General features: G+C 39.2%; 2 protein-coding genes across 2 annotated transcripts; both read right to left on the bottom strand.

Moving 5' to 3' along the window:
* Window positions 1-1,390: 1,390 nt before the first annotated feature.
* Window positions 1,391-4,362, bottom strand: LOC108374188 (uncharacterized). Its single transcript, XM_017630161.1, has 3 exons — window positions 4,207-4,362; window positions 1,600-1,961; window positions 1,391-1,526 (listed from the first exon to the last, which is right to left on the bottom strand). The coding sequence occupies exons 1-3, from the start codon at window positions 4,360-4,362 to the stop codon at window positions 1,391-1,393; spliced, it is 654 nt and encodes a 217-aa protein (XP_017485650.1).
* A 4,502-nt stretch (window positions 4,363-8,864) lies between these two features.
* Window positions 8,865-14,263, bottom strand: LOC108374190 (uncharacterized). The gene is made up of 3 exons (XM_017630162.1): window positions 14,105-14,263; window positions 9,076-9,419; window positions 8,865-9,000 (listed from the first exon to the last, which is right to left on the bottom strand). Exons 1-3 carry the CDS (start codon window positions 14,261-14,263, stop codon window positions 8,865-8,867), a joined length of 639 nt encoding a protein of 212 aa, XP_017485651.1.
* Between the last annotated feature and the right edge of the window lie 245 nt (window positions 14,264-14,508).

The raw sequence follows: 14,508 nt of genomic DNA, 5'->3' as shown, positions 1-14,508 counted from the left end.
AATGGTTGAAATAATATGAAATAAATACTTGACATTTTATTGCCCTTTAAAATTATTGTTTAGCATTTTCTGGAATTTTTCAAAAAGGGTTTTAGCATTTCTTTTTTTTGCGGGACCTTGTCACACTGTGTGCAACACACAGAGCTATGGCTTGCCGACCACTGTTTTAGATAGTCTACACAGTATGGAGATCATAGAAAATATTTATCTATATAAATTAACCACTAAATCTGGTCTATCAGAATAACTTTTATCTAAATAAGCCCAGCAATAACCTTCAACATATTGAGTTCCAAACACAAAGTTTTCTTTTGCCTTGTCTCATGGGTAATCTTGTTCACTGCCTCTTTACACAAAAGTTCTTTTACTGACATCGATATGCCGATAATAAGGATGCCTTCGCTGTGCCTGATGAGCTAATGATGATTGCTTACAAAGATGTTTCTGTGACTATCGTCATTCCGTATATGTAGGTACTTTGCCGCTACTCTAGTGTACGTGCCCAAGCTTAAAATCACTCAATATCCACGCCCAACCCATTTCAATCGGTACTCATCACTTGACTTCGTCCAACGCCGTGCTTTATTTACTTGATTTTTGTTAGATGGTTGATGAGTGAATATGTATGTACATATGTATGTATAAGTGATGTATGTATGCTTGACAACTGATTGACTCAACAGAAGACACAGCAACATGAACTCAAACATATGTGTATATACTGAAGTGCTGACTAGTCTACGCTCCATACTTTTAGTTAGAGTAACCGCGCAACATAGCCTCGTGTTGCATGCAACTTGAATACCAAATGATTTCTGACAACTAAATTCATCGCAGTTGAATAGCATGTCGAACTGGGTGTTGCCACCGCGCTTTCACGCTTGCAGCATAATATTAAAGTAGATTTCAGAGTGATTTACTAACTGCTTTGCGTGCAGGCAGCCAGTCAGCTAAGCAGCCATCAACCAACGAACACCGGCATATTGGAAACAAAGGAATGCGCCTGCCTGCAGGTAAAGTTTTGTACGAAAGCAAAACAAAAACATGCAACACCCCAAGCATGCCTAAGGAGGAAGCTACGATAATGGCACATCAACCCTTGGAATGGGTGCGCGTGTGAGTGTATCGCTGTCGGTGTCGGAGTTGCTGTATGAGGGGAAATGTTAATGTTTTTGCGGAAATGAAAATATTTTGAATGGACGCACGAACACTTCCGCTTGATTAGCTGATTGACAACATATTTTGCGCTTCAACATCTTTTTCTTATATTTACATTTGTTGCTTTGTTTCTCATTTGTAAAAGCATGCATATTTATGAGCATATTGAAATACATTCACAATATTTTTATTTACGTCGGAGAGGCCCACAGCTTGCCGACTTGCTACTATGTCAGATATAATCTAAATAGCTATCGAATAAACTGACGCCTTCCGGGCATTTGGCATAGAGTTTCAAACAATCTGCACCACCAGCACCGGCTTCGCGCGCCATGCGATAGCTTTCATCCAAATCCTCTAGCCCGGGCCTATTGAAGGAGAAAAAGTGGTGCACATTAGTAAATTACTTAAATAATATAATCAAGCATAAAGAATACTTACGTCAACACCACATCCAACACCTCCGACAATACGCCCACATGTTGATCTACTTGCGCATTTTGGCATATGGAACGCAACAAACATTGACGACCGTTTAATCCACGCTGACTCATTAAAGTTTCCAGCACAGTGTATACAAACAGGCGTGAATCGTCTGTCTCATAATTGAAATTACCGAATCCAGGTGGATTATCATGTAAACGCCTGGTTTTTCGGACAAAAGTGTCCTCCCACTTGTCCCACGGATAGAGTGGCGTAGTGGGAATTGAGTAATGGCCACCCTGTAGGGTGTATGAGCAAACAAGTGAACGCCACGTGATCGGATCGGCTAAGCGCACTTGTCCCGATTGTCCGATGGCTAACTGTAATGTAGAAGAGTATGTTTATATGTAGTTTGCTTAATCACGAAATTGGGATTTTAGTAATGAATGAAACGGTTTGTTAGTGTAGATTTTACTAGCTCAGCATGTGTGTACTCGTATAAGAAGAAAAAGAGAATACTTGTTTGTGCCCCGGTAGGTTAGGTTAGCTTAGACGAGCAACTCTAGCTTTAGAGTTCACTCGGAGGACGTAGAGATCTATTGTGAGGACCAGGAAAGGGTTTCCCGCGAACTGACCCTACATTTATTTTAGCTATGCTGATTTTCTGGCGAAACCTAGTAGATGATTTCAAGGAGTTGTCCGTTAAATTGTCTTTGCTCTTAAGGAAGGGGTCCCCAGTAATGTTTTACACTTGCAATGGAGTTCTTCTACAAAAACTGTTATGCAAGTATTTGAACTCGGCGGCCATGTAGGCAGTGTTCTACTGTTCTGTTGTGCTCCGCTAAGAGGCCGAACTTTCGAGTTTGAGAGCTTAAGCCAACTCAGTTCTTTTCGCTCATCGAATGCATATTTACATATTAGTGCACCCATTATTTGTAACGGCTTTAACTGCCCATGAAAACGGAGATCGTAAGGATGACTATTTGTTTAGAACCACTTTCTTGTAGAGATCTTCCACATTATTTAACGCATGTTGAGCCGCTATCGATTCAAGTGCCTTGATATTAGCGGAGCATTCCATACCGAAGGCCAGGTTCACCGCCATTTCACATGTTCCAATGTCCATTTTGGAGACACTTGGGAATAACGTGACTTTGTCATCGCTCAGAACTATATTAAGTCACAAGTCACTTCTGTCGAAATAGCGGATTTCTGAGTTTCCATGATCTTATGGTCAAAAATTCTGAAAACTAAGGTTTTGTCAGATGTTCGCTGCTCGTTGGGCATTTTAAGCCTCAGAGCGCTCTTAGGTGTGCCGCTTTCTGAATTCATAGATGTCTAAAGGTGTTGTGTACAAACTTACACCATTTGGACATGAAAAAGTCCTTCTCCAACTGGTCTTTCCATTGCAAAGACGGCCTCATTCTTCCTCTTTTACTACCAGCGGGCTCCGCGTTGAATACCTAAATTCGTATTGGCATGACCAAGCTAGCGGAACTGCTGTATTTTTATACGCTGTGTCGTTGTAAAGCTCATACAGCTCATCGTTCCATCGTCTGTGATATTCTCCCTTCGCCAGCGACGTGACATTGCTCATCGAAAAAGTTGTTCCCCTTTCGAGCTCACAGAAATTCTTCGAGCGATAAATATGGTTACACTGTTCGCATATGTGTATTTGTTGAAGAGTACACTTTGAGAGCAAATGTGAGCGTCGAGTGGCTTCAGTCTGTTATCGGACGCTTCAATCTTCGGAGTGTCCGTAGAGGCGTGGGAGCAGTTGAGCGATATGTTGAAGAATCTCGCTTTGTTAGGGAGATGATTAGGTACCCGTCCACAGGTGTGAACGACGGTACTCGGCAGCGGATTCTCTCTCTCACCACAAATCCAACACCGAATTTGCACTCATTTACATGACAACTGTATTAGACAACGCAAGGCCGAACATATTTCTTGCCTTGCCCTGAACAATGAATTTCTTGGATAGCGGTGATGTCAGCCTTAAATTTCCCGAGGACTTCAACCATCCTAGCATAGACATATTTCTCATTAAGGCTCTGGATATTCTATGTTTGTGCCTTCGAAACCGAACCTTTCGTCATTAAACGAAGGGAGTCACATCCTAATCTTAATTTTTCCTTTCATTGGAAATATGTTCTACAAGGCAGGTACCAAACCTAGCGCACAACCAGAACCTAGATAATTGTACGAGTGCAACGTATAGCGAGCCGCGTGCTCTAAGAACGAGCCCCTTTGCAGCCGCATCTCGTGATGAACAGACACTGCCGACTTCAAGAAGCCCTTAAGCACATTAAGTCGGAGTGGTCTCACCGAAGCTCCCTCTCTTTCTGCCGTGGTCCAAGGTTCCACATGGATTGGTTTCCGCATCTCCTGCATGGGACCAATGTCGTTGCGTTTATAAAGATAGCCAATAAATCTGTTTCTGCATGGCATTTTTTTAATCTTTTGAACCCTTCTTGCATACTGGGAAATCGGTGTTATATTCATTAAGAGCAGCATTTGGACATAAATAACTCTATTTCTACATTGTTTAGAAATTTGTGATTAGTCGTCCGATTTTTTGATTATCTTGACACTCTTTACAAAGCACACAAAAACAAAAACCACCTTGATTTGCCCACTGCCATTGAATATCAAGCTCCTTTTTTTACGCATATGCCTAAAATCGGTTAAGTTTGCTCCTGCACTAAAACTGTGAGTATTGGCATATACCCCATATGAGCAAAGTATTATCCAAGCCAACAGAACTTTCATTAACTTCATTTTAGTTACACGCGTATATATAACGAACTTCTTGAGCAAGAATTAAATTAAAACTTCATATTAGTTACACGCGTATATATAACGAACTTCTTGAGCAAGAATTAAATTAAAACTTCATATTAGTTACACGCGTATATATAACGAACTTCTTGAGCAAGAATTAAATTAAAACTTCATATTAGTTACACGCGTATATATAACGAACTTCTTGAGCAAGAATTAAATTAAAACTAAGTATATGCGAACCACTCAGACATTTAATCACAACTGGCGCATCAAAACGAATTGAGCCATCAAACAAAACTTTAATGTAGTCACAATCTAACTAAACACATATGTACATACTTATGTACATACTTACATATCTGTCTATAGTTTTGATAGCATTGATCCATATGAATGATGGAAAAAGTCACCTAAATACTTACGATACCACTGTCGAAAATGCTTGCAATTGAGAAAATATTGATTTAATCTGTTAGCGGACCACAAGTATCGTATTGACTTTTTTGTTGGAATATTACCATAGAATTTTCCTCTAGTTAGCGATCTTATTAGTTGTATATATATTGAAATTTATATAAATTAACCCACTAATGCTCGCTAATTTAAGCTGTGTCAGCGGTGTACTAATTAGTCTTTAGATTAGACAAGTTGTTAAGGATAATAAAAGAAATCGATTTAAGAATGCTTATATATCTCGATTGGATATTTAAGCAATGAAAAAAAATCTAGCAGGAATCGAAATATCTCATCAGAAACTCGGAACGCATACATATGCAATTATAGCATTTATGTAAAAGCATATATTTAGTCGGCAAAGTCATGCTATTAGAAAGGCTCAAAGTATACTCAAGATTTTATGAGAAAGTTTTTTCGTTAGTTTAGAGTGAAAAGTCGCTAAGTCCACTTGTTTTTCAAATTACATTATGATGGAAAAAAAATAAAGTTCATTTAAAAACGTATTATATCGAGCAATGGAATATATGGAGTCAGTCTTTTGGGTGCACAATTAGAGTTACTCAACTATACTCAATTCGCGCAAAGTGAACAGCTCATGAGTGAGGCATGGTAATAAACCCATGTGGAGTATTGGGTCCCGGCGGAAAGAGGGAGAGCTACAATGTTTAAATCCCGGAAAGACACCACACTACTCGAAACATGTCTTCGCATGCCCACAAAACCCCACTCCGCTAACGACTCTGTCCTTGTGGACAGAGACCCTATAGAGGCTGCACGCTTCTTAGGTCTTCCGTTAGTTGAGCTTGACGACAATGACTGAGAAACTAGCCGATCTGGGCTAGGTTGTTGTGGCTGCTACGACAACAACAACAACAGAAAGGGCTGTAATTATTATCCGCATAGAACGCATAATCTCCCACAATCAGCTGTTTAGTGTATTTAGTTAGTCTGTTCCAGTACTGTAGGATTTATTTAGAAAAATATAGCCGAAAAATGTGTATTGTTTATCTAATAACTATATGCCCCAAGTATGTATCCGAAAGACCTCTCAGTAAATCTGATGGATTCTGGAACAGACTAAGGGTAAATACTCAAAATTAATGAGAGTGGCATCTCTCTTTGAAAATGTCAAATAGGGAATAATTAAAATTCACCAGACTTTACTGTTATACCCTGTCATGCGCCGCGTTGGGTAATCTCTTTTATGCAAAAGTCATTAAACGGGTGGACAATGAAGAAGCCTCCATGACGAAACACCCGATAACAAACTGAGGCTGATCGTCTTCGCTGGCGTTTAAAACATGATAGTTTGCAGTACTGGCTTCCAGTATAATAGAATCCACCAGTGTACATGGTTGCCTCCAGACTAGAAAACGAGAAGCCAAATCGATCATATTGTGATAGATGGAAGGCCCGCATTCATTATTTTAGGCGTACGAAGGCCAAACATAGACTCAGACCTTTTGACAGCGCAGATACGCTAACGCCTTTGTCCAGCATCCCCATCACTCGACTGCCCCACCTTCTCTCTGACAGCACTCTTCCAAAATCCAAAATATGCTAGCAGTGGGACCACATCTCCCGCTCACTACGTCTCGTCGCCAAAGAATTAGTTGAACTTCAGCGAGCCAGAAAGAACAACTGGTGCAATGAGCAATACCACGCCGCTGCAGAGAAAAACGATGCCGCATACGGTTCTACGCTGCAATCGATCTAGAGGGCGTGTGGCTTTAGATGATGGCCGACACAAAGAACACTTACGCCAGGTTGCAATCCTGGCCGACCTTGTGACCGAAATCTAGACCATACATTTATTGTGGAGGGAACACTTCACCACCCTGCTGAATGGTAAGAGCACTGAAACCAAAGAAGAAGATGTGCCCGGCCCCTCAGCCGATGACGACGGAATTGATGTTCCACTGCCCGGCAGTGATCGGACTTCTACCACATTGTGATAGATCTGCCACCTTTTTGAGCATCTACCACATCTACCACACAGGGTCTGAAATCTACCGCATATTCGCTTTTTTGAGTAGTTTTATTTTTGCTCTTAAAATTAAGAAAATTATCTTAATTTGTCCAACTTTAAACACTAAAAACAGGCAGAATGGGAGAATAAAATAAACCGTAAAATAGTAAATGTTCTCAATATAAAATTATTCTAAAGTTTCTAAAGCGTTGTTTACTTTTACTTGAGAATTGTCAAAATCGGCAAATCCCAAGTAGCGGTTTCTGGAACGTGCCACATTTGTTCGCTACATCGCACAAAGTTGCAGAAATCTTTCAAAATATGTTCGAAAAATATCTTGATATGGAAGGAACTACTGCTTTACACTGCCAAGGAAAAAAACTACCAAAACTCAACGCAGTTTTTAGCAACTTCAATCTTGTACTTTATTATACTAAAATAATTTTTTTTTTAGATTCTAATAAAAATGTTCGCAATTATGGTGAAAACTTGCAGAATTTTTTTAATTTTTGTGCAAAGTTTGATCCAAAATCTGATATCTACCACATTTTTTTCCAAATTCTATCACACAAATTTGTTTTCAAGTCCGATCACTGCTACCCGGCTATCACGAGGAGCGAATATAAATTTAAAAAACAAAAAAGCTGCTGAAACTGATGTCCGATGAGCTGAGCTATTTAAGTACGGCGGCGTTCAATTGATAAGGTTCACACATTCGCCGAATGTAATATAAATGCGCCAATTAACGCAGGAGCCATATATTGTGAAAGGCTAAAGCCCAACGTCAACGAACTAATTAGGTCTGGTACCACCACACGTTGACTCTAAGGAAAGGCCCTTTGATAGCCGCGTCTACATGCTGTGATATCTGAATTTTTTATCCATGCTAAACTAATGCGGCTACGTAAAAACCGACGTAGAGCAATTCGACCAGCTTCGTCCGAAGTAGGAGAGGTTTCAGACAGGGTTACTCCCTGTCGAGCGACTTTTTTTAATGTGATTCTGTGTGTTTCTTTATCTTTTTTCCTTGAAATCACTGAGTGCATCATTGTCATCACTTACCGACAATTCTAGAAATTTTAGATCCAGCATAACGGACACCACTGTAGCCAATAACGCCCTGTTCAGAAATACATTAATGCAAAGCATCAGCATCTTTTATTTCTACACAATAATTTATGAAAATGCTCCATTTGTGCAATTAAGATCCCATTCGGCATTTTAGCGTAGATATAATTTAGAAATATAAGAGACTGCTACTTTGCAAAGGGTTGTGCGCTGCTTTTGGGATCCGCCAAGTAAAAACCACAAAGACAGCAATGATGGCCAAAGTCGCTTTGATGAAGAAGATGCTTTCCATTCAAACGTCTAACTAAACGGATACAGATATATGGGTTGGTAGCCTTTGGTGTGCAAGTAGGTATCCTCACCTGCGCTTAGTATACACAAAACTCTTTCCATTTTGACACGTCGTTAAATTTTAAAAAGTCTTTGAAGAACACTAGAAGGTATTTATTGGCACTGATGACTTGATGTGTCGAATGATCCCAAGACTCACTTCAATCTAGGTGTGGTTGTTAGGTCTTTGAAATACGGCAGACTGCCTGTTAGAGTGAAATCAGAATTGCCCTTAAAGTTGGTTTCTACCAGTACCTGTTGGCTTACCCTACTAACTTTGGTCGATTCGCCATTTTCTTTTCCTCTTCAGCAGAAACAGAGTCCAGTGATTTTATACTAAACCTGCACAAAAGTTGAGCGATGACTATTCTTCTTTTAGGACGAATTTTGAAGTATGTAAATCGATTTGACAGGTAATACATTTCATGGGTCCGTTTGTCGAACGATTCCTCAAAGATGAAAAAATTTTCATCAATAGAATGCGTTTTTTCACCATTCTGTGAGTACTGACGAAGTAAAGCTTTTGATGTAGACTTATGCAACCACCAAGTTAAAAGCAATTCTCTAGAAATGTGCCTTAGAGTCTAACTGTTATTTCTTGTGAACACCAGTACACACATGAATGATGTTGCTTGTATACGTTTATTTAGCTACCTTAATTGTTTTGATTGTATTATATATAATCCAAATATTGATCTAAAAAATTGGAAACCACTCGGCACTCGGAGTATAAGCGTACGCAATCAGCACCTGATTTACCAGCTCGAAATGCTTCCATGTAGAGAACGTCGATGTCATTTTTTCCCGGACTAAAAAGTAAAGTCAAAAAAATCAAGAAATTAAGCAATGATTTTTCACAAAATATCATCCTTTTCACTGCTTACCTTAAAACAATATTTAATATCTCGGAAAACATGCCCACATGTTCATCCACTTGAGCGTTCTTACATATGGAGCGCAGCAAACATTTGCGTCCATTTCCATGTTGTCGCTCCATTAATACTTCCAAAACTGTATAGGCAAATTTTCGTGAATCATCTGCTTTATAGTCGGCTTCTGCGTGCATATTTTTCAACGAACGTGCGAATGTTTCCTCCCATTTATCCCATGGATATAGTGGCTCGGAGGGTAGAGGGTAGAAACCACCTTGAAGATTATTGATGGAAACTAGGGAACGCCATTGGATTGGATCACCTAAATCTATGGCAGCTATTACTCCGGTATCAATCTGAAATACAAAATGAGTGATTTTTTCTTGTAAAGAATCGAGCGAATTTCAATATCAATTTTAATGATGCAAAAATTCTACCTAAGTACTTAGAAGTGCCAAGTCCGTTTTTAGTAATTATTTAGGAGAGTCGAAAAATGGATGTAGTTCCGCATTTGTCATTCTGCTTCTATAACTAAATTTTGAAGAAAAGTGGACTTGGCACCTTTTCACCTTTAGGTATCGTTATATGTGGATTTATGTGGCGCTGGTTAGTTTTGTAAAAAAAATATAAACATTAAATAATCAAAAGAAACATAGTCAAAACTACCACAAGTGTATATATGCATATGTGTACATATACATATATTTGTCTCAGCACAATATTTGTTAACTATGATTAATTCATGTTCTCTGAGAAATAAATTGTTTTTAAATAATTTATGTAACTAAGCTCTTTTCTAAGTGTAGATAATATCAAGTAGCGCAACTGTATTAATGCGTAAAATAAATTACTTTCAGCTAGAAACTCTAGTTCACATTGTTTCTGACCACAATTAAGAACATTTCGTATATTACTCTTCAAAAGTATCTCCAAAAGAGAGGGACAAGGACAGCCAGCAAAGATGGGATCATCGAAAATTCAGACTTCACGACAAAACTTCAGGTAACGGACTGGGGCTGATCGACTTTTCTAGGGTCCGAAACATGATAATGATGCAGTACTAGGTTCAAGTATAAAAAGATTCATCACGCCACGTGACTGTCTTCGAATCAAAAAACGAGAATGTTGTGATAAACGGTAGGCACGCTTACAGTGTTTTAGACGTTCGTACACTGCGAGGCCCAAACATCGACTCGGGCTACTAACTTGTCGCAGCCAAGATACGCACCCGCCTCTGAGCAACAAAATATATGCGTCCAACAATGCTAGGAAAGCTCTACGTCGAATAGCTGACACCTGCTCTCAGAAAGCACCCTTCTCCAAATCGACATATGCGAGCAGTAAAGCCACATTTCTCGCTAATTTAGTACCGCCGCCAAAGAAGTACTCGGATTCGAGCGATCCCGAATGAATAACAGGTACGATTAGGAATTTCAAGCAGCTGTAGAGAGAAAAAATTCCACCAACAGGGCTGCGCTGCAATCGGACGTAACGCGAGCTATGTGAGGCCGATATAGGTAGATGAATAGGGAATCGAGACGTATTTTTCATAAAAAAATTAAAGAGATCGATATGTGGGAGTAGAAACGTCTTGAAATGTTGGCCCGCAGGAGAAACGCTTGAACATTCTACCAGAAAGCTAAAGGACTTAAGGCAGCTTCTGAGACCAGGCCCAACTCCTGTACAAACAACCTGACGACCTAGTGACTGTTATCAAGAACATACTTAAATTATGGAGGAAAGATTTCTCCACACCAGTGCCGGCCACACGAATACTAAAACATCTGCATAAGTGCGTGTGACAAGCGCGTGAGAAGCGAGAGCATAACTTCTTGCATACACATCGTTAGCGTTGGTGTGAAAACAGGAAGGCGAAACTGCAGAATGTGCAAGCTTTGGCCGGCATGAAAGTAGTAGAGAAAATTAGTCCGGGATCCCAGTCGATGATGACGGAATCGATATTGCACCACGTAACTATGACAAAGTACGAATAGCAATTAGCGGCCTGCCAGCTGAGCTATTCCCGAGAAATTAGGTAACGGACGAATGTGCTAAAAATGGATCTTTGATGGGGCTCTTGAAGCAATCCAGATTGCGAAACCTGACCTGCGATTTCTGCCTTCAGATGTCGAGAGACGAACTGGGCAGCCACCAAGAGTAGATGGCAAAATTGGAAAACCTGCATGGCATCACGCTCGCCCTGGCCACGGCCAAACGTTAGGCTTCTCACAGTAATACTAACAGGGCACTAGACCATTAGCCACATGGCCGCCAGGTTCGGAGCCCCGCATAACGGTTTCTGTAGAAGATGCAGGGATGATGGGCTGATAGGATCGGTCCAGCACTTCCTTTGCGAGTGTCCAGTAACGCCTAAAGTTTCTTGAGGACCATTTCTTCGAGAATCTGAATATCTTGGAGAAAGCTCCTCTGGAAGGACTGCAAGGATTCACCAGAAAATCAAAATGCTTCAAAGAGATTTAGGAAAAGGTTTGGTTTATTTATTTTGAATTTATTTTAGGTTTGAATTTATTTATTTATTTATTTATTTATTTATTTATTTATTTATTTATTTGCTTACTTATTTATTTACTTACGGAAAATTTCAAGGCTAGTGCCAACTCCTGTAAGAACAACTATGGCGAAGAAAACTAGAGAACTTACAGCAGTTTTTGAGACTTGACTCCTGTTCGAACAACCTAACGACCTAGTGACTGATGTCCAGAACGTGCTCCCATCCTGATGGCGGAGTCGATGTTCCACCACTTGACTATGACGAGGTACGAATGACAATTACGCAGCTGAAAAACAAGCTCCTTGAGCTTACGACCTGCCAGTTGAGCTATTCCAGTATGGTGGTGACTAGTTTATAAGGTGCTTAATCCACTAAAAAGGCGCCCCCGTCAAACACGCCAACCATCACACGATCCACCTTCTAAATATTGGGTATATAGTGCTGTTGAGCATATTGTGTGACAGACTGAAGCCCACCACCAGATCTTGGTAAAGATCTGCGAGAACAGTATCACTAAACACCATACTTTCGTCGAAAATTGAGCTAACTCCGCAATGTCCGAACTCGTTTTCAGACAGGGAGACGCCCTTTCGTGTGATATCTTTAAGCTGATGTTGGAAAGGACAATAAGAGCCGCAGAACTGAACCACTTAGATAAAGAATTTTACAAGTGTTTTAACAGTGTTGCCAGAAATACATATCCATTTACGGCAAGAATCTCCAGAAAAAGGGCTGGAAAGGGCAAAATAAAAAGGATAGAGCTAAGTAAAGAACCAGTTTCATTATTCATTGATTGAATATTTTTTTATTTATTTTAGAAGGAACTTCCAAAATTTTATTTGGTTAGGTACATAGGCACAAACAGTTTTCTTTCTGAGCTTAAAACTTGTAAAAAGAAAACATACAAAATAGATACATTACGGGTTCATTAATTACACTGGTTTACACGAAAAAGGAATTCGCTAAGGAGTGTTTTTTTAGACTAATTAGGGACGCGAAACGTGAAAAAAAGTTTAATTTACTTTCCCAAAGAAGCGTTTTCGAGATATAAGGAAAACCCTGTTTTCTAGTGGCCTTATTCATAAAAAATAAAGTAGGTTTAAAGAGCTTTATAAAGTAACGATTTATACATTTCTCAATTTGTAAACCTTTTTTAAAGCTACTTTATTTTTTACGAATATGGCTGTAGGTCTTTTGCAGTTATTGCCAAAAAAACTCCAGAAAATGTGTTTTTCAAACAAACAGCAAAAATGTTCAAATTTAATGTTTAAAATTTAGTTAAGGTTTTTGGATCCTTAAGGAGCTGTTTCAAATTTAAAAGGTCAAAAAAAGAGCTAGGGGCTAAAAGCAAATTTCTGGGGCAATTTAAAATAAGAAGAGTTAAATCTAGCACCAAAATGACAACACCGGTCGCACACAAATCACTCATCATTCTTATTGGGCCTGAGTACACTAGCCTGCTCAGTCGGACTGAACAGTCCACCACTCGAACGCACACTGGACTGAGCAGTCGGACGAAAACAGGGTTCAGTTTTATATACATGAGCTACGCATGATTGTGTTAGTGCATGTGATACATGCAAACAAAACGAAATAGAAAACATGTTGTCTATGTGTGCGTGTCAGTCCACCGTCAATCCGCGATTTTCGCGGACTGAAATGAGAGAGGTAAACTCGAACTCTCTTCCCCCTCATATCCACACAAAACCGGTTTTAGGCGGACTGAGCAGTCCAGTGTGAGGAGACCCATTATATTTTACGGCGAAGAAGCATTGACAAAGAAAACATCTGATGTCGCAGCTATTGGAGTGTTCAAGAGAAATACTCTGCGGAATATTTACGAGTCTGATACAAAGGAAGGCCTTTCCTGCGATGGAAATACCTGATGCAGAAGCACTTTTCTTCACTTTGGATTTCCAGTTGACACAGAAAAGAGTATAAAACCGCATATCGTCGTTCTGCAAAACCTCGTAACTGACATTTGTGCCAACAAAGATATTTGCTCATCGGAAGCTCTTGGCATCAAGCCCTTATCCATTTATAATTAAATATCGATACATATGTAGATATAAGAAGAACAGATAATTAGTGATAAAAGAGAAACGTTTCTTAAATAGGACTAGCTTTCTCCTACAAAATCTTGGCAACCTCACATACGAGGTTTTGCATTTTCTTGATACGTGGTTTTGTACTTTAAACGACGATATAGTATATAAGTATGTACATAAATCATTATGCATAAGTCGTCTGTTATTTCCTTCACTTTATTGTAACACAGCACAGACAAAAGGATAACAACTGTAGAAAAATTGTCAACCGAAGAATAGCACTAAAAACAATGCTGCGTTCGCATGTCTGCATTTGTCACGAAGAATTCGAAATATTAAACTTTTTAAACGTTCTACCAAACTACACAAAAAACTAAGCGCTCATGTTCAGTAAGTCCTTTGAAATCGAAAACGTAGGACTTAACTTCCGAAGTCTACAATTATATAACAACCTGACGATTTATTTTTTATATTCAATCACCTTAATTTGTCCGTTTCCATTAAAAATCAAACCGCGCTTTTGGCGCTGCAATTTCATAAAATCCGTTAAATTTGCATTGAATTGAATTGGATTTAATCTGGCGTGAGACGTTTGAGAGTAAATTAAAACAGCGCCAACGAAAAATGATATAATATACATATCAAAATAAAAAATAAAAATAATCAAAGATTTTTCCGATCGAACCGAAACTTTTCGAACTTTTTAACTGAGTCGCAATGAATTGAGAAATAGAGATGTCAAGCCGGTCGCCAACACGCAAACAAGAATTCGTAGCTTAATACAAAATAATGAAGTAGCCATGAGGAACTGTAACATACTGTTAAAGTTAACGGAGAATATGATCGCTGCACAGTGAACGATTTAAAGTTTGTAGGTAAAAATAA

Source organism: Rhagoletis zephyria, unplaced genomic scaffold (genome assembly GCF_001687245.7).
Source record: "Rhagoletis zephyria isolate East Lansing unplaced genomic scaffold, Rhagoletis_zephyria_1.1 Rzeph_scaffold_07441, whole genome shotgun sequence".
Classification (NCBI taxonomy): domain Eukaryota; kingdom Metazoa; phylum Arthropoda; class Insecta; order Diptera; family Tephritidae; genus Rhagoletis; species Rhagoletis zephyria.
The sequence above is the reverse complement of the archived record's forward strand: the minus strand, read 5'-3'. Positions and strand labels throughout refer to the sequence as shown.

What these genes read in the sequence shown, in the direction of transcription:
- LOC108374188 (XM_017630161.1), bottom strand. Translation starts at nt 4,362, where the DNA reads ATGAAGTTAATGAAAGTTCTGTTGGCTTGGATAATACTTTGCTCATAT. An exon ending in ATGGCAGTGGGCAAATCAAG is followed by an intron (nt 1,962 to 4,206) that starts GTGGTTTTTGTT and finishes TCTACATTACAG; the next exon opens with TTAGCCATCGGACAATCGGG. An exon ending in GTGTTGGATGTGGTGTTGAC is followed by an intron (nt 1,527 to 1,599) that starts GTAAGTATTCTT and finishes CTCCTTCAATAG; the next exon opens with GCCCGGGCTAGAGGATTTGG.
- LOC108374190 (XM_017630162.1), bottom strand. Translation starts at nt 14,263, where the DNA reads ATGTATATTATATCATTTTTCGTTGGCGCTGTTTTAATTTACTCTCAA. An exon ending in ATGGAAACGGACAAATTAAG is followed by an intron (nt 9,420 to 14,104) that starts GTGATTGAATAT and finishes TTTGTATTTCAG; the next exon opens with ATTGATACCGGAGTAATAGC. An exon ending in ATATTAAATATTGTTTTAAG is followed by an intron (nt 9,001 to 9,075) that starts GTAAGCAGTGAA and finishes TTTACTTTTTAG; the next exon opens with TCCGGGAAAAAATGACATCG.